This window comes from Ursus americanus, chromosome 7 (assembly GCF_024610735.1).
Source record: "Ursus americanus isolate L20-20 chromosome 7, mUrsAme1.1.p, whole genome shotgun sequence".
Taxonomy (NCBI): Eukaryota; Metazoa; Chordata; class Mammalia; order Carnivora; family Ursidae; genus Ursus; species Ursus americanus.
In genome coordinates, this window is record NC_142133.1 from 12,548,987 (window position 1) to 12,567,007 (window position 18,021).

General features: G+C 42.3%; 1 protein-coding gene across 10 annotated transcripts in view; it reads left to right on the forward strand.

Moving 5' to 3' along the window:
* The first annotated feature begins 1,748 nt into the window (after window positions 1–1,748).
* KANSL3 (KAT8 regulatory NSL complex subunit 3) overlaps window positions 1,749–18,021 on the forward strand; it is a 39,964-nt gene continuing 23,691 nt past the window's right edge. For 5 of the 10 annotated variants that reach the window (XM_045771625.2, XM_087863346.1, XM_045771627.2 and 2 more), the window contains exons 1-5: window positions 1,830–2,213; window positions 2,886–3,149; window positions 5,562–5,732; window positions 14,478–14,568; window positions 14,709–14,894. In XM_045771625.2, coding sequence (XP_045627581.2) covers window positions 2,935–3,149; window positions 5,562–5,732; window positions 14,478–14,568; window positions 14,709–14,894 — 663 coding nt within the window. In that variant the 5' untranslated portion in view covers window positions 1,830–2,213; window positions 2,886–2,934. The other 5 variants (XM_045771634.2, XM_045771626.2, XM_045771631.2 and 2 more) reach the window with 5 other exon arrangements.

Sequence of the window (18,021 nt, forward strand, 5' to 3'; positions counted from 1 at the left end):
CATGGTTGTAAATTAAACATTTATGTAGATTAAAAAGAAGCATGCCTCATCAGTGCTGTATCCTCAGCACCTAGCACAGTCCTTATCGCATAGCAGGAATTAAAGAAATATTTGTGAGTGAATGAATGAATGAATGAATGAATGCCAAGTGTATCCTCCAGGATATCAGAGGAAGGAAAGGCATTTTAGAGAGGAGATGGACAACTCTAGTCAAACGGTAGTGACAGCCTGGAGTACTATGTGGAGAAAATGATTTTGAAGTTGCATCTGGGGTCACAGTGGACTGTGATTGATTAATCATGTCTGCCAAGGCACTGGAAAAAGCCCTGCAAAGAAAGGGTTTGACATCTCTGCTATAGAGAACACTCACTATCCTGTTGGAAACAGTCCAGAATTGTGAAATGACCACAGTTTGTCTCCTTTCTCTCTACTGCCTCCCTACTCCCCAACCTTCCATCTTTCCTCTGGGCACTGGAGGCTCTGTGTTGCATTGCACAGGCCCTCTGAAGCACTGTGTTTCTTTCCTTGGGCTGGTCTCTGCACCTGCTTCCATCAGCATAATTTCAGTTATCTTACTCCTGAGTTGAACCAATCCACTAATCACCCTAGAATGAGTCAACTTGACTCTTGATTGTGTTTCCCACCTCAGGAACACCTATAGTTAAATCTACCCTGGGGGTGTGGTGTGTGTGCATGTTTGTGGTATAGAGCTGGGTAATGAATCAAATGCCAGGGGGGCCAAGGATGCCTAGTGAAGGTGGCCAGAGTGAGGGCATTTGCAGCCCCCATGCCTGCCACACTGGAATGTGAGTCTCGTGCTGCCACAGCCTCCAACTTTTTCAGAGAGTGCAGAAACCTGGATTTTTACATGAAATCTCCCTAGTTTAAAAATGTTTGCAATTAGGGGAACCTGGGTGGCTCAGTCGATTAAGCGCCTAATTCTTGATTTCGGCTCAGGTCATGCTCTCAGGGTCTTGAAATCAAGCCCTGCCTGGGCTCCGTCTCCAGTCGGGGAGTCTGCTTAAGATTCTCTCTCTCCCTCTCCCTCTGCCCCCCCCCCGCCCTTGCTTGCGTGCACGCGCGAGCACTTGCTCTCTCTTTCTCTCAAAAAAATGTTTGCAATTAAATAAAATTTAAAGAAAACAGTGAGTGGAGCAAAGAAAATGGTGTTGGGCTGTACTTGGACCATTTGCTATCCCTGCCTGCGCCCTTATTCCCCTTTCCAATCCCTCTGTAATGGCCTGGTCCTTCAGTCCAACCTTAGGTGACTTTCCCTTCATGACACCACCCCAACCCCTTCGTGGTACATCTTTCTTCTTGTAGGACACTTGGGGGGGGGGGTCGGTCCCTCATGGTGATTACCATCCTGAGATCTATTTGTGCTCCTGCCAGTTACGAGAATTATCCATTTCATTCTCTCAGGCGCCCAGGGAAGTATTGGCACATTTAGAGATGAGGGGGGACGCTGAGATCTTGCTGGGGTCATAAAGCCGCGGAGTTAAGGGTTGGAGCTGAGATTCCAACTCGCCAAGTCTGGTCTCTACCTTGAGCGGCACTGCCTCCTTAAACTCCTCAGCGGCAGGGCGGTGGTCTCAACTCTGGACTTATCGCTGACTTTCTGCTTGGCAGACCCGCGCGCCTCGTGGAGCTCCTCTTCCCGCCTTTGTGGCCTCAGCCACTCCCTTGCCGGGTTTTGCCGCTCACCGCCCTCCTCAGGCGGTAATCCGCTTCCGCGTTTTGCGGGGCGCCGGGCGTGGAGGCGGTAACGCGCACGCGCGCAGAGATCCGGCCCGGGCCGAGCGCGCGGCCAGGAGATTGCGGGTGAGGGAAGGGCCGGCCCCGGCGGGGTGGCGGGTCCGGCGGGCCACGGCCCGGGTCTGGGCGAGCGGGGGTCTCGGCCAGGGCTTCAGGACTCCCGGGGCATGCGGGGATTGGGAGCTAGAGCCAGGGCCTAGGGCGGCTGGGGTCAGACGGGCGCGTTGGGCCGGGGACGGACTTGGGCCGCCGTGACGCGGGAGCCCGGCCGGGCCCGGGCCCGTGACGCGGGCGGGAGGCGGGTGCGAGGCGGCTCCTCCTCGTCGCGAACTCTCGGTGACCTTGGCCAAGTCATTTCATCTCCCCCCGAGCCGGCGCCTCCGTCTGTACAGTGCGAATTATAAGCCCTGTCTACTAGATGGGGCGTTTCGAGGCGCAGTGGCGAGACCCCTGGAGGGGTACGTGGAGTACGGGGCGGTTTCCGGGGACTACCCACCCTGGGGCGGAGGAGAGGGGGCTTCCTGGGAGAGCGTTTTATTGCAGCCTTAGGGCAGGAGCTCTCATTTCGGTATTTTAAGGACTCTAGAGTATTAGGAAGTAGTTGCAAAACTTTTAACATAAGAAAGAGACTTGAAGGGCTCCCTGGAGGCCCACGTTGCCCTGCTGTTAGTGGGGTGCTTCGGCTCTGGCCGCGGAGAGAGGGCTCTGTGAAGATAGAGGGAATGGTGTAAAGCAATGGAAGGAGGGAGCCCTTTAGCTTTGGAAGAATGAATGTTTGTGATTCCTGTTTGCCAAAACCCTGCCTGCCTGCATAGGAATTTGTGGTGCTGGCCAGCAAGTTTAGTATGTGTCCTTGTGAGGCCTTTGTGAACAGTGGAGTCAAAGAGATGTCCAGTAAACTAATTTTGTAGGGATTGAGTGTGGAGGATCCTATGGTGCCAATAGCCTTTTTTGGGGGTGGTGTGGGATCTCAGGAGCCCTGCCTATGGTGGGCAAGGGTCTACGGTGTAATGGATACTCAATTATGAATGATAGAAAGTCACAAAAGTAAGAAGCATATTAGATATTATTCTAGGCTGGAAGAAATTTAGAATCTTTGAATTGACTTAAACCGAAACTTTTCACTGCAGGTGACTAGCATGCAGATACCCATTCTCTGACTTGCTGGCCTCTACTGACATGGCCCACCGGGGTGGGGAGAGGGACTTCCAGACTTCAGCGCGGCGCATGGGCACCTCGCTGCTCTTTCAGCTTTCAGTGCACGAGCGGGAGCTGGACCTGGTTTTTCTGGATCATAGCTATGCCAAGCCATGGAGTGCCCACCCAGATGCCAGTAGTGCTCGCCCCACGCGCATGCTCTTTGTTACTCCCCGGAGGCAGCACGAAAGTACCATGTGAGTTTGGGCTTCTCTCCTAAGGGCTGCCCTTGCCCTCTAACTGGACAGTAATCAGATGGTGGGGATTAGAAAGGATTTTATTATGGGAGATTGTATGGGGGCCTTGGATATTTACTTAAGGCATCTCTGTTAAGCAGTATGAGGATATCCGGCCTATATGTAGACATCTGCATTCAAGACATCTAACAAGTTAGGAAAGCAAACAATATATCCCACATAGTTAATAGGACTTGTATGGGAAGAGGATTATTTAGCTGGTGATGAAAAAGACAGAAGAGTTGATTTTTTATAAACTGCCTCTCGGGATTAGGCTCATTTCTTTTACTCCAGTGTTTTGGCTTGCACTGACACTGGCAACAATAACCTTTTTGAGGTAATGTGATTTCCTTTTCCTGGCTTCACCCAGCAAAGTTTAGGAGCATATTCCAAGACATATTCTGCCTTGCTTTCTCTCTTAGCTTGTCACCCACGGGTTGATGTAAACCCTTCCTAGGTCTGATTGTATTTTCAACTGGCCTACACTATAGGGTAAGGATTTTTTTCTTAAACTTACTATGTCATATGTGATACAATTACATTTAGCCTAAATAAACTTATTGCAGTTCTTTTGAGCTTTAAGGTATTCTAGTTTTATTTCAAGATTGGTTGATATATCCTATTTTGATGATCAAATCATGCCCTTAATAATTTTGTAAACTTTTTGGGGGGAAGAGATTTTTTGTTTATTTGTTTTAATCTAATCTGGCCTGGGGCATAACTCCAGAGCTCCTTTAAAGCTTCTTGCTAACACTGAAACTCCTGTGTTCAGATCTTATGGTATTTTCTTAAAGTGAGATTCTGTGGACTTGCTCATTTCAATACTTGGAAACTTACACATCTCCGTATATAGGTCCTGAAAGTGGGAATTAGCATGTTCTAGGGACTCTTTATAGGTTATTGTGTCAGGAATATAGTTGTAGTGAGGGTGTTAGTGGGAGCTAGGAAAGAAGTTGGTGGAGTCTACCTCATGTAGGAATTTGATGCTAAGAGTGGTAAGAAGTCATTGAAGGATTTTAAACTAGAGATTGGATTTATATTTTTAAAAGGTCACTTTGAATTTTTGTTGAATAGGTACAGTTCAGGAGTGGAATTAGAAGACCTGCTAGGAGACCATTGCAGTAGTGGGGGCCAGAGATATGATAGGTTGAGTAGAGGCAGGAATAGTACAGATGAAGAAAAAGGATGGCCTTGAGATATATTTCACAGATAGAGCCAACAGGACCTGCTGTGGTGAATTGGAAAGACAGGCCAGGGATAAAGGAAAAGGCAAAATTAGGATGAGTCAGATTTTTGGCTTGAGTAGCTGAGTGGTACCGTGAGTTGAGGAAGACTGGGGGTGGGGCAGTGGGGGATAGGTTAGGAATGGTGAAATCTGGAGTTTTCTTTTAGGCATACAGTCCAAGTGCCTAGCCCAATGTCTGGTCCAGAGAAGGTAATCAGCTCTTTCACGTACCACCAAATCTAGCTGCACATATTTCACTTCATTTCATAATGATGTAATTATTCCAGCCATTGGGATAGATGCAGTAAGATCATCATCAGGGTCAAAAAGTTAAAGCGATGTTTGATAGATAGAATGGCCAGTAGACTGTTTTGAACGGCATAGTATTCTGAGTGACTGATTTGGTGCAGTGAAGAGCCCTTATGGCACTAGGATTTCATTAACATTTTAAAATACGGAAGATCCATCACATATCCATTTTTGTTTGTTCCTGTTCTAGGCTCCTTACACAGTGAGTTCAATAAGGTGTCTACATTCTAGGTGATCTATCTTAGACAATCATAGGCTTTTATAGCATATAATTAACTTCCAGTTGACTTGCTAATGAAAGAGAAAGTTTGTACGAATAATTTAAAACTAGCACTGTCCAACAGAACTCTCTGCAATGAGAAAAACATTCTGTATCTGTGCTGATATGGTAGCTGCTAGCCACATATGTCTGTTCAGCACTTGAAATGTGGCTAGTGTAACCAAGGAACTGAATTTTCAATTCCGCTTAATTTTTATTAATTGAAACAGTTGCATGTGGCTTATAGTTACTGTATTAGAAGGTACATCTAGGTAGTCACCTGTTTGCTTAGGGAGTATTTTTGTCTTTTAAAAAAATAGCTGTTTGTCATTTTTTATATAGACACATTTTAAAATGACTTTGTGTTCCCCCAGCACATAACAGCATGTCAGAGGGCAGAGATCTAGACAAGTGTGGGAAAGATGACTTTGGATCATAATTTCTTGTGGGTATAATGTGCTTATGCATACTTTCAAGCTGATTGTATTAAAGAGTCATTTTTTGGCAACCAGATGATCGTTAAACACCTGTGTTGTGTGAAGTACGTGTGGCCTGGTCCTATTTCCTCACCTGTTTACAGTGAATCAGACGTCCCAATAGATGTGGAGACAGTCACATCAACCCCTGTGCCACTCTATGACAATCAGAAGGCACGCAGCGTGATGAATGAGTGTGAACGTCATGTCATCTTCGCCAGGACTGATGCAGATGCCCCTCCTCCACCAGAGGACTGGGAGGAGCATGTCAACAGGTAGGCCACTGCTCAGGAGGACTGGTCACTATAGGGTTAATGGTCATTGCATTGTGAATATTTTGTATCATCATCTTCATTGAAACACATCTGTTAGAGGAGTTTATTTCATTTGCAGCCACAGGAGTCAGAATGTTTTCTTAACTCTGTGTTATAACTCTCAGCTCAGGATGCAGTGAGGTGCTTGAGAGCAGGGCTTGTGTCTCAGCCATCTTTGCATACCTGACACCTAGGACACTGCCTGGCACATAGTAGGCATATAATAAATGTTTATTGAATAAGTAAATGAATTAAATATGATAGGTATGACTAGTTCTGTATCTTATATAGTGCAGGTATGCTATTGGACTACAATCAAACAAGCCATTAAATAAGAGTACATTTGTAAGATACTGTATTTATATGGGCTATAGCTAGAGTGATAAAAATGTTTTGGAGTCACTTGAAAAGCTAGCAGATGTTTGATTTGAGTGGCTTTTAAGAATAGATTTGCAGTCTGTGGTTTTGAGGGAGTTTTCATGAATTTGTTGGCTGATTTTATTCCCATGCTTCCTCCTGACCCAGGGACCCCACTCGGCTCTGGCCCATTTGTCATTGTTCCTTTAGCATACATTTATTTATCTTTTACTTATTGCATAGCAACTTTATGAAGATAAAATGTACATACCATGCAATTCACCTGCTTAATGTGAACAATCAGTGCTTTGTTGTATATGCATCACCACAATCAATTTGATGAACATTTTTGTCATCCACAAAAGAAACTCTGTACCCATTAACAGTCATTTCCCATTTCCTCCCAACCCCTTCATCCCCTGACAACCACCAGTCTACTTTCTGTTTCTCTAAATTTTTCTATTCTGGACATTTCATATAAATGGAATCATAAGATATGTGGCCTTTTGTGTCTGGCTTTTTTCACATAGCATAATGTTTTCAAGGTTCATTCATGTAGCACAAGTTGGTACTTCATTCCCTTTTATTGCTGAAATTCCATTGTGTGGATATACCACATTTTGTTTATCCATTCATCCATTGATGGATATTTGGGTTGCTAACACTATTTGGTTATTTTGGATAATGTTGCTATGAACATTCATGTACTTATTTTTTTGTGGACATGTGTTTTCAGTTCTCTTGCATATATACCTAGGAGTGGAATTGCTGGGTCATATGGTAACTCTGTTTAAGTTTTGAGGAATTTCCAGCTATTTTCTAAAGGGGCTTTGCCATTCTGCATTCCCACCAGCAGTGTATGAGAGTTCCAGTTTTCCCACATCTTTGCTAACACTTGTTATTGTCTGCCTCTTTTTTTATTATTACCATTCTAGTGGATGCAAAGTGACTTCTCATTGTGCATTTAATTTGCATTTCCCTGATGGCTCTATCTACTGTGTGTAAGGGAATGTTAAAATCTTCACATCAGGAGTATGTAGGTGGTAAACTTGCCATAATGTTGGAGAGCTCTTGTTTTATAGTAATGGAAGAGGAAGCGGTAATTAGATAGGAAGAAGGGTAGGAAGGTTTGAGGTAATTGGCATGGTTTCTGAGTCTGGTCAGAAGCAGGGAATGAGATTGAGCGGGTATGCTTGTGTGAGCAAGGTAGTAGCTATGGAAGGAGGAGCAGTTCTGCACCTGGGTGAAGAGCTTGTGAAGAAGTTGTCTGGGGGTCTTAATTTGGAATTGCTGTTGTGTCTCAAGAAGGGAAAATGCTCTCCAGAGCTTCAGCTAAAGAGGCAAACTTCTGCTGTGAGTGAAGATCGACTAGAATATTCCCGGAGTCAGTGAACAGAGCAAAAACACTATCGCCGTTGTTGCAGTTAATAATAATAGAAAATGGTGACAGTGGTAGTACCAAAAAAGAACTATCATTTGTTGAGTGCTTTCTAGGTGCCAGGCACTGTGCCATGCGCTTCATATGCATTATTTCTTTTAATCCTCACAATAATTCTCTGAGCTATATCCCTTCTTCGTCTCTGTTTTATAAGATGAAGAAACTGAGCTCAGGGAGTTTAAGAAACCTTAGTTTAGGAAGTGATAGAGCAGGTATTTGTTCAAAGCAAGCTGTCTGACTCCAAAGCTCAGGGTTCTTGGTTATGTAAGGGCACATCTCTCAAAAAGAGAGACCAGTTAGTGGTGGCTGAACAAGGCAGCCTCACACCGTTATGTGTCCCTTTGTGGTGTTATGGGTTGCCTTATCCTCAGTTTGCAATTTCCAAAACTGCGTGGGAGAACTGCATGAAGTTCTTTTTATCTGTTCACCTATGGTCATGATCAGGAGGTTTTTAGGGACTCTTCATACTTACCAAAGTCATCAGAGACAATGCATATGAATATCTGATTCTTAATTTACAAGAAGAGAAATAACCTGTAAGGCAAATGAGACACTGGGGTGGCCTGGCCAGAGCATCAGTTCTCAGTAGGAGAGTTTGGGAAGCTGTTCTGTTCCAGAAGTGGGTGGTGAGTGGACAGTCTGCCCCAGAGGCACCCTCCTTCAACAAGCCAGCTAGAGACACCCATTTTCCCTCAAAGCAAGATGGGCCCACAGAGTAGGCCAGGGCACACCATCACCTGCCTAGTCCTGCAGAGAAACACTGACAGTGTCTTATCTTTGGCTTGTCTTTCTCCATGTGGACCTCCATCCTTCTGTTATGACATTGCCACAGATTGATATGATTAATTAGCGCTCAGTTTATCTCAGATTATTTGTTTTTTAGTGTCTGATGAGATTTTGGAGGAGTCCTCTCATTAGCAACAGGCTTACAAACCATCTCTTCAGGTAGGTCACTTTTGCACCCAGCTAATTTCATTATTTGATGATACTGGCTTCAGTTTCAGAGGTCACCATTTTATGACCTTGTCCCTGAATTCTGGATGTGTAGCCTGTGTAGAGCTTGCAGTTAGTTCCCTGTGCTCTGATTATAATCATCTTGTTACCATTCTTTCCCTTGACTTGATTGTTAAATTGCTGCTTCTTTTCTTCCTGTATAAAATCCTGTAAAATTACAGTTTCCCACATCAAGAACTCATGGGCTATAGGACAGTGCCCTAGAAATCTGTTTTTCCTTAGAGCTTACTGATCTATCAGCAGAGTCAGAAACTTTATTTTCTTTGTTAGAGCCCTTTTCCCCCCTCTTGAATTATTTCAGTAGAAACTGCCTTTAGATAGCTTTCTGTGTATAGATAATGAAGACCCGCTCCTACCCCCAAATGACTCTTTCTCTAGTAATGTCTGATATTTTGTGAAACAGTTTAAATATCCCTCTCTGCCTGATTTAATTGCCTAGATCAGGGGTTGGCAAACTATGGCCCATGTGCCACATTTGACCCATTGCTTGTTTTTGTATGGCCCATGAGCTAAGAATGTTTTTTACATTTTTAAGTGGTTGAAAAAAGTCAAAAGACACATGAAATCAGATTTCAGTGTCCATAAATGTAGTTTCATTGGAACATAGCCATGCACATTATTTAGGTATTGTCCATGTCTGCTTTTGCACTATACCCACAGAGTTGAATAGTTGTGACCCAGACCATGTGGCCCACAAACTGAAATATTTACTATCCAGCCTATTAAAGAAAAAGTTTGCTGACCTCTGGTCTAGATCATGCTCTTGTGTCTGCATGTCAAAGTCGTGTGGCTTGTAGAGCCTTTGAAAATGATTTATATTTGCTGGCATAGCACTGTTGTTCTGAGGAAGTTGGACCGGCTTTTTTTCCCCCCAAATGTTTTATCGAATGCCAAGTTTAATTAGATACACAGCTTTTGAAAGAGATTTAACGAAATACTCCTGGCACATGATATGTCTCAGCATGGTCAAATGGACTTTAGGACATTTCTAATGTTTCAGTAAAAGAATCTAGTGTCCTTAAGCAAGTTGTCTTATCTTAAAATTCAGAACTTCTGAATTCAGCCAAAGGAAGATTGTTCTCCGTTTTAAAATTTGCTCTAATCATATCTCTCAATATTATATGTACCTATCTGTGTATTAATCTTAGGTTGGGTGTTTGAAATTTTGAGTCCAAAATCTTTGAGTTTCCCTCTCTTCCCTCCCTCCCTCTCCTTCTCTTTCCTCTTCCTTTCTCTTAGTGTCTAATCAAAGAATTTTTATAATCTGGAAAAAAATAAGTGTGGCCTATTCAGTCTCTCTGATGATCTTTGTCTCTCCCTGTTTGACAAAAAAAATCCTTTAGCCATTTTAATACTGAATTAGTCTTCCTTAAAACGGTATCCGAGAAAAAATAATTACCTTTGAAAACATTAGGCTTTTCTGTGACCAGTGTGACTTGGGCTGCTTTGGATAAGATGAGCCAGAGGCCAGAGATCAGTCAGGTTCTATAAAAGCATGGGGAATATGAGATTTTCTGATCTCATCTAAGAAATGAAGAAAAGGCAGTTTTGCACTCATGAAAATTGAATTGGTTTAGGTGGGGGAGCACATTGACTCACCACAATTCCCATCAGCTATTTGACTGTTTAGACTTGTATTTAAAATTCTGTCTCCTGTTTTTAAAATTTTCCTTAATTATATCTTTTGCATGCTCTTTATCTTAATCTTGGGTTAGATCATTTTTTTTCTGCCCACTTAATTTTCCAGCCTCCCACGAAGCTGACAAAATACAGAGAACACGTTTCAGTTCTTGGAATCACTTTGTTATATATCCAGCAACAATCCTAAGACCTTTTTCTGGGATTTTAGACTCTCAACATTGTGGTTTTTCAATTTAATTTCAGCTGTCGTTGGTGTATGGTAGTAATTTCTAAGTAGCTTTCTAGCCCCCTCCCATTTTGTTCACATCATTTTTCTTGCTTCCATCATTTTGGGTTTCAGAATAAATATAGAGTAAGAAAAACAAATAGAGAAAACATCCTGTTATATAATAAAGAACAGGATAATTTTGGAAATGCTGTTGGTGCCTCGTAAATAAATTATACCCTATTCTCTGCCCTTGGAATTAAGGTTTGCAACATGATTGATAGACTTTGAGAAAGCACAAGAGATAGTCGAACATGAAGAAATTGTGTTCATTGCTTCGCCTGTTTGATTTGAAGTGGGCAGTATTACCTGGGGTGAGGCTACAGTGTAATACCACTTTTGAGGTGTTGCAGTTTTTTTATATATACTATTTTCACAGAACTGGAAATTTGAAATTTTTGACACAGATAGCCTTTGATCTGTCATTTCCACTTGAAGAAAATTTATCTTACAGAGATACTTGCATGCCTGTATAAAGGTGTAGACAGATGTGTGTATGTGTGTGTTGGTGGGGAAAGGAAGGGTGGTTACTGCAACTGTTTGTAATAGCGATAGAAGAGACACAACCTAAATGCCCACCAGTAGGGTAGAACCAGCCATTAAAAACAAAGAGGTGTGTTGATACGGAAATACATCCAAAGTCCACTTGAGAATTGCTATACGTGGAGAATTGCTATACATGAGAAAGCGACTACTCGTGTGAATGTGCTGTGCATTTAAATAATGTGGAGGAAAATGAGATCGTGAACCAGTGGGGTGGAGCTGCTCTCCCACAAGCTTTCCTGATCCCAAGGTACTCTGAGTTCCAGTGTTGAGTTGAAGCCTCTCCCCACCTCCCAAATCAAAAATCTCTGAAATATCAAACCGCAACAAAAACCGACTGGATCCTGATGAAGTAGCAGGAATTAAACCAAGAGAAGTAGGGGAAAATAAGGAAAAGGACAATTCCACAAAACCCTTTTAGTACCCCACAAGGGGGTTATGGAAGGATGGGAGGCTTGGGAGGTTAAAGGATTCAGCTGTAGCAAGAATAGCTACTGAAGATAGAGGGTGCTTCTAAATTCTCCATCACGGACTTCAGCTGTTCTCTTACAACTTCTGCTTCCATCAGTAATCATAGCTGAGTTTTTGGTTGCTAGAAGCAACCTTGCAGGCCGAGTAGTCCACATCTATTTTACAGTCAAGGAGACTGAGGACACACAGCCAGTTCTTTATTGCAGAGCTGGTTAGAGTCCCTGCTCCTACTTAGTGTTCTCTTGGGCTGTGTGTACCTGTAGTCAGTTGTAAAACTGGAGATGTGGTAGGCGGAGATTTTATCTTACAGAGGAAATGAAGGCCCATTATTTTCTCCCTTTCTAAAGGGTATTTAATCTAAGGACAGTAGGATAGTTGTAGAAAGCGAGTAACAAAGGGTAATTTGTCCTCCGTCTGCATGTTTACTGGGCCTTGTTACTAGTATTCTTAGATGACCTGTAGAAAATAGGGTATTTTGCTGGCGGTGTATGATGGAAAAGATACTAGTCTGTTATAAAGTGAGAGAAATTGAGATTGTTGAAGCTGTTTGAAGCACCTTCCTCAGTTTGCCCACCCAGGTATGGCCATACACTGTTTACAGTTGAACCTGAATCATGTTTCTGCGTTCCTCTCCTGCACAGTGCTTAATGTGGTGGGGAGTGTAGGGGTTGGTATCTGCACTCAGCTATTTACAGGGCTTGGAATGTAGTATGCATACAGTTCATCCATTTCATCCATTCAGCAGATGTCCAAGTGGCTCTTGTGTGTCAGACACTGTTTTATATGCTGGGGATATAACACTTAAACAAAACTGACAAATCCCTGCCGTGTTGCCCTTCACATTCTAGCAGAGGGAGACACACTAACAAAGAAGTAACAGAGGGAGACACGTGAACAAAGAAGTAAAATGGGTGGAGCATGAGGTGGTGATGTGGCTGGAAAGGGGACTAGGGAATCTGGGTATTGGTAGTTTTAAATAAGGGTGAGTCAGGGGAAGCCTCAGTAGAAGGTAACATTTGAGCAGTGACCTGGAGGAAATCGGAGAGGGAGCCGTTGTTTCAGCTAGAAGGAATGGATGACCAGGGCCCAGTCTGTGATGTGGGAGCATGGAAGGTGTGTGTGTCAGGAGGGATGGGGCAATGTGGTGAAGCCCAGTGAGTCAGGCAGTCATGGATGGTGAGGTTGGAGAGGCAGTGGGGTCCAGATAGCCCACTGCAAGGACGTGGTTGCTTTTAACTGATTGGAATGGGGCCACTAAAGGCTTTTGAGCAGAGTGACGTGATTTGACATAGGTTTTTTGATTGATTATTTTTCCCTCTGTAATTGACTTTCCAAGAGGTTGTACTAATTTATATTTCCATCAACAAAGTATGGAGGGACCTATTTTCTTACGCTCTCACAACACAGAGTATTATTAAGTTTCTTAATTTTTACCCATTTGATAGGTGAAAAATAATATTTTATGATTTTCATTTGCATGTGTGATTTTGGAGGGAATCGACTCCTTTTTTTGTGTGAACTGCCTTTTCATGTTCTTTGCCTATTGTTTTGTTTTGAGTATTTTTTTATTTTCTCACTAATTTTCTGGAGGTTTTTTCCTATTTTAATGAAATGACAGTTATTTTTCCATTGTGTTTTGACTTTGTTTATGATAGTTTAGTTTTTTCCTTTACAGAAGTTTGAAATTTTTATTTAGATCTTTAATATTTATCTTTTATGGCTTCTAGGTATTAGGTCATATTTAGAAAGGTCTTACTCCTTATACATACATATGCATATGTACATATACATATACATACATTATATATATACACACACCACTCTTTCCTATTACTTTTAGTAACTTTATTTTTTAATATTTAACTTTTCTACTTAGAATTTATTTTGGTATAAACAGTGATATGTAGGGGTCCAGATTTTCTTTTTCCAATTGGCTAGTGGTTGTCTCAGCCCTATTTACTTTAATCCTACTGATTGAAATGCTACTATGATCTCACTCCAGGTTCTCATTTGGGCCTGGCATCCACTTAAATTGTTTTTTTAAAGGAAACTTAATTACCAGTTTTTATGTGTGTGTGTGGCAGGGAGAGTTGATAAACAAATATTAATTGGCATCTTCTGTTTCCTTTCTCTTAGTCTCTTTAGGAAGGTTACTGGCCAGAGTTGGAGTATCAGAGTCATTAAGATTGCCCGGAGTGGGCTGAGGGGGTACTTAAATAAGCTCCTTGCCACTGTGCTGGGTGTGATGAGGTGGGAGCAAGAACAGTAGGGCTAGTTTCTAATTGCAGGAGTTTACTGCTGAGTTGGAGGAGGACACACTAAGCCTTCCTCAATCAAAGTAGAAGCGCGAATACCAGTGTCATGCAGGGATTGTACAGTGTTAACTTACATGGAACAGACATTCAAAAGTAAACTTGCTAATTGTGTAGTATACAGAAAAATATAAAAAACATACATGGGAAGGGGAGAGAGATAGTGTGGGGTGCAATATTAGGGAAAAGCTTCATTTCTTCTCTTTCTGTTATATTCCTGAAGATAATTTAAATAGGTCTCTTACCTTAGTCTGAGGTTTTAGTATACTGAAACACTTGTTCATCCTGTCTTTTTGTGTGAAATATTTAACTTGTGAAATTCAAATATATTATAGTGCAGTGGTGCCATGCTTTTATTTATTAATGGATTGTTTTAGCCTCTAGATAAATAATTGGCTTTCCTAGCACTGAAAAAAAAAACTTCATTCATAGCTGGTTTTGACTTGTAGTATATGTATTAATACAGATGTATACTGAGGTGATTTGTGGGCAGGATCGGGACCAGAAAGTCTAGGGCTTGTGCTCTAGCTCAGTGGTCTTTAAGCTGCTTCGAGTTATATTGGTTCAGAGTGCAGACCAAAAACATGGCATAATCTTTGTACAGCGTACATGCATGAGGAGTGTCCCCAGAGTTTGACTTTAATTCCTCGGAGTTTCTCTTATAGGACTGGCTGGACAATGGCCCAGAACAAGCTATTTAACAAGATCCTCAAAGCCCTGCAATCTGACCGGCTTGCCCGCTTGGCCAATGAAGGGGTAAGACTCTAGAAATTGGCCCATCGGTGTTCTCTTCCTAGTTCAGCCTTACTGGCTGACTAACTTGTCGGTCCCCCTCCCGCCTGCCCCAGTTGTTAATAAGGTGGCCCTCGTGTTACCACTTCACTTACATCTTCCAGGCTTGCAATGAGCCAGTGCTGCGCCGTGTTGCTGTGGACAAGTGTGCGAGGCGAGTGCGGCAGGCTCTGGCAAGTGTGAGCTGGGACACCAAACTGATCCAGTGGCTGCATACCACCCTGGTGGAGACCTTGAGTCTGCCCATGCTGGCCGCCTACCTGGATGCTTTGCAGACACTGAAAGGGAAGGTAAGGCTATGACTGGTGTCTGTCCTGTCCTGGGTTGGCCAGCCTCTGCTGTGGGTTCAGGAAGTGGGGTTGGGCAAGGTCACTGCCTGGTTAGCTTGGAGGACATGACTGAAGCGAACAGGTTTGCGAATAAAAATAGGAGACATGGTATCATTTCACGTTTTGTCTGGCATAAACGTCTTTAGCCCTGCTGTCTCCAGGACGAAGTGTAAGGCCTGAAAACCAAAATGTACTTTTAGCCTCTCCAGCCCTGCAGCTTGTGGTTTGAGTCACCTCTGAGGTGAGGTGAGAAAAGAATTGAATTATCATGGGGAAGATGGAGGGTTTACCAGGGAGGTGTGTTGAGGAGGCAAGAAGCAGACTTGGGTGTTTGGAGTGCAGGGCTGCAGCGTGGGGAGATTTCCAGAGTGCTGTCCATTTTAGGCTGTGCTCTCAGCAGTGGTTCCTCTACTGACAGACTCGTGTTTTCTTAGACTGTCAGGTTCGCAACAAATACTTTGGTTGTTTCTCTCTAAAACTTTTTTGAATTTATGTTTAATTTTTATTATTTAAGTATAGTCAAGATACAGTGTTATATTACTTTCAGGTATACCACATAGTGATTTGACAATTCCATACATTACTCAGTGCTCCCCACAATGAGTGTAGTCACCATCTGTCACCGTAGAATGTTACTGCAATATTATTGACTGTTCCCTCTGCTGTACTTTTCATCCCTGTATTTATTTTATAATTAGAAGTTTGTATGTCTTGGGGCGCCTGGGTGGCACAGCAGTTAAGCATCTGCCTTTGGCTCAGGGCGTGATCCCGGCGTTATGGGATCGAGCCCCACGTCAGGCTCTTCTGCTGGAAGCCTGCTTCTTCCTCTCCCACTCCCCCTGCTTGTGTTCCTTCTCTCGCTGGCTGTCTCTGTCGAATAAATAAATCTTTAAAAAAAAAAAAAAAAAGTTTGTATGTCTTAACCCCCTTCACTTACTTCACCCATCCCCCTAACCCTCTTTCCTCTGGCAACCACCAGTTTGTTCTCGGAATTTGAGCCTGTTTCTGTTTTTTAGTTTGTTCATTTGTTTTATTTTTTAGATTCCACATATAAGTGGAATTATACGGTATTTGTCTTTCTCTGTCTTCATTCACTTAGCATAATATCCTCTAGGTCCATCTATTTTGTTGCAAATGGTAGGATCTCATTCTTTTTCATGGCTGGGTAATATTCTATTGTGTATATATACCACATCATCTTTACCCATTCATCTATGGATGGACGCTTGGTTACTTCCATATCTTGGCTACTATAAATAATGCTGTAGTGAACGTAGGGTGCATATATCTTTTCAAATTAGTGTTTTTATTTTCTTGAGTAAATGCTCAGTAGTGAAGTACTGGATCATATGGCAATTCTATTTTTAATTTTTTGAGGAACCTCCATACTCTTTTCCCCAGTGGTTGCACCAGTTGACATTCCCACCAAGAGCGCACAAGGATTCCCTTATCTCCATAACCTCTCTGGCACTTGTTATTTCTTGTCTTTTTTTTTTTTTTAGCCATTCTGACTGGTATAAGGTGGTAACTCCTTGTGGTTTTGATTTGCATTTCCCTGATGGTTGGTGATGTTGTGCGTCTTTTCATGTCTGTTGGCCATCTGTATGCCCTCTTGGAAAAGTGTCTATTCAGGTCCTCTGCCCGTTTTTAATTGGATTATTATTTTTTTGGTGTTGAGTGGTATAAGTTCTTTATATATTTTGGATAATTAACTCCTTGTCAGATATATCATTTGTAAATATCTTCTCCCATTCAGGAGGTTGCCTTTTCATTTTGTTGATGGTTTCCTTTGCTGTGCAAAAGTTTTTTTGTTTGTTTGTTTGTTTGGTTTTTTTTTTTGGTGTAGTCCCAATAGCTTATTTTTGCTTTTGTTTCCCTTGCCCGAGGGGACAGATCCATAAATATGTTGCCTAAGGCCAATATCCTGGAGGTTACTGCCTGTATTTTCTTTTAGGAGTTTTATGGTTTCAGATCTCACATTTAGGTCTTTAATCCATTTTGAGTTTATTTTTGTGTATGGTATAAGAAAGTGGCCCAGTTTCATTCTTTTGCATGTAGCTCTCCAGTTTTCCCAACACCATTTATTAAAGAGACTGTCTTTTCCCCATTGTATATTCTTGCCTCCTTTGTCATAGATTAATTGACCATATAAGTGTGGGTTTATTTCCGGGTTCTCTATTCTGTTCCATTGATCTATGTGTTTTTGTGTTAGTACCATACTGTTTGGATTACTGTGGCTTTGGTAGTGTATCTTGAAATCTGGGATTATGATATCTCCAGCTTTGTTGTTCTTTTTCAAGATTGCTTTGGCTATTTGGGGTCTTTTGTGCTTCCATACAAATTTTAGGATTATTCTAGTTCTCTGAAAAATTGTAATTTTGATAGGGATTGCATTGAATCTCATGTAGATTGCCTTTGGTAGTATGGACATTTTTTTTTTTAAAGATTTTATTTATTTGTGTGACAGAGAGACAGCCAGCGAGAGAGGGAACACAGCAGGGGAGTGGGAGAGGAAGAAGCAGGCTCCCAGCCGAGGAGCCCAATGTGGGACTCGATCCCGGAACGCCGGGATCACGCCCTGAGCCGAAGGCAGACGCTTAACGACTGTGCCACCCAGGCGCCCCCTGGACATTTTAACAATATTAATTTTTCTAATCCATAAGCATGGAATATCCATTTCTTTGTGTCATCTTCAATTTCTTTCATTAATGTCTTAAAGTTTTTAAAGTAAAGGTCTTTTACCTCCTTTTAATGTACCTGTTGAATGGAAATGCAGGTGAATGGGGTCATGCTTTTGGCCCAGCTACTTTCAGCATTAGAGCCATTGTGAAGAGAGCAAAGAAGGTATATACCCTAGTCTCTTAATTTTCTGTTCAGAGGGATGCAGTGTTGGAGAGACCAGTTAGGCTTGTTCTGCCTAGCTCCAAGCAGAGAAGTTGGTTATTGATTAATTAGTTTTCTAAGTAGTCTATATTGACAGAAAGTGAGTTTCAAGGCTTTGTTGTTTTCGAGTTGTACTCTACTGCCAGATGAAAGCTTTTAAAGTCTAATTCAGATCAGATCCTCTGCCTCAAGGTGTTAGAGTGGC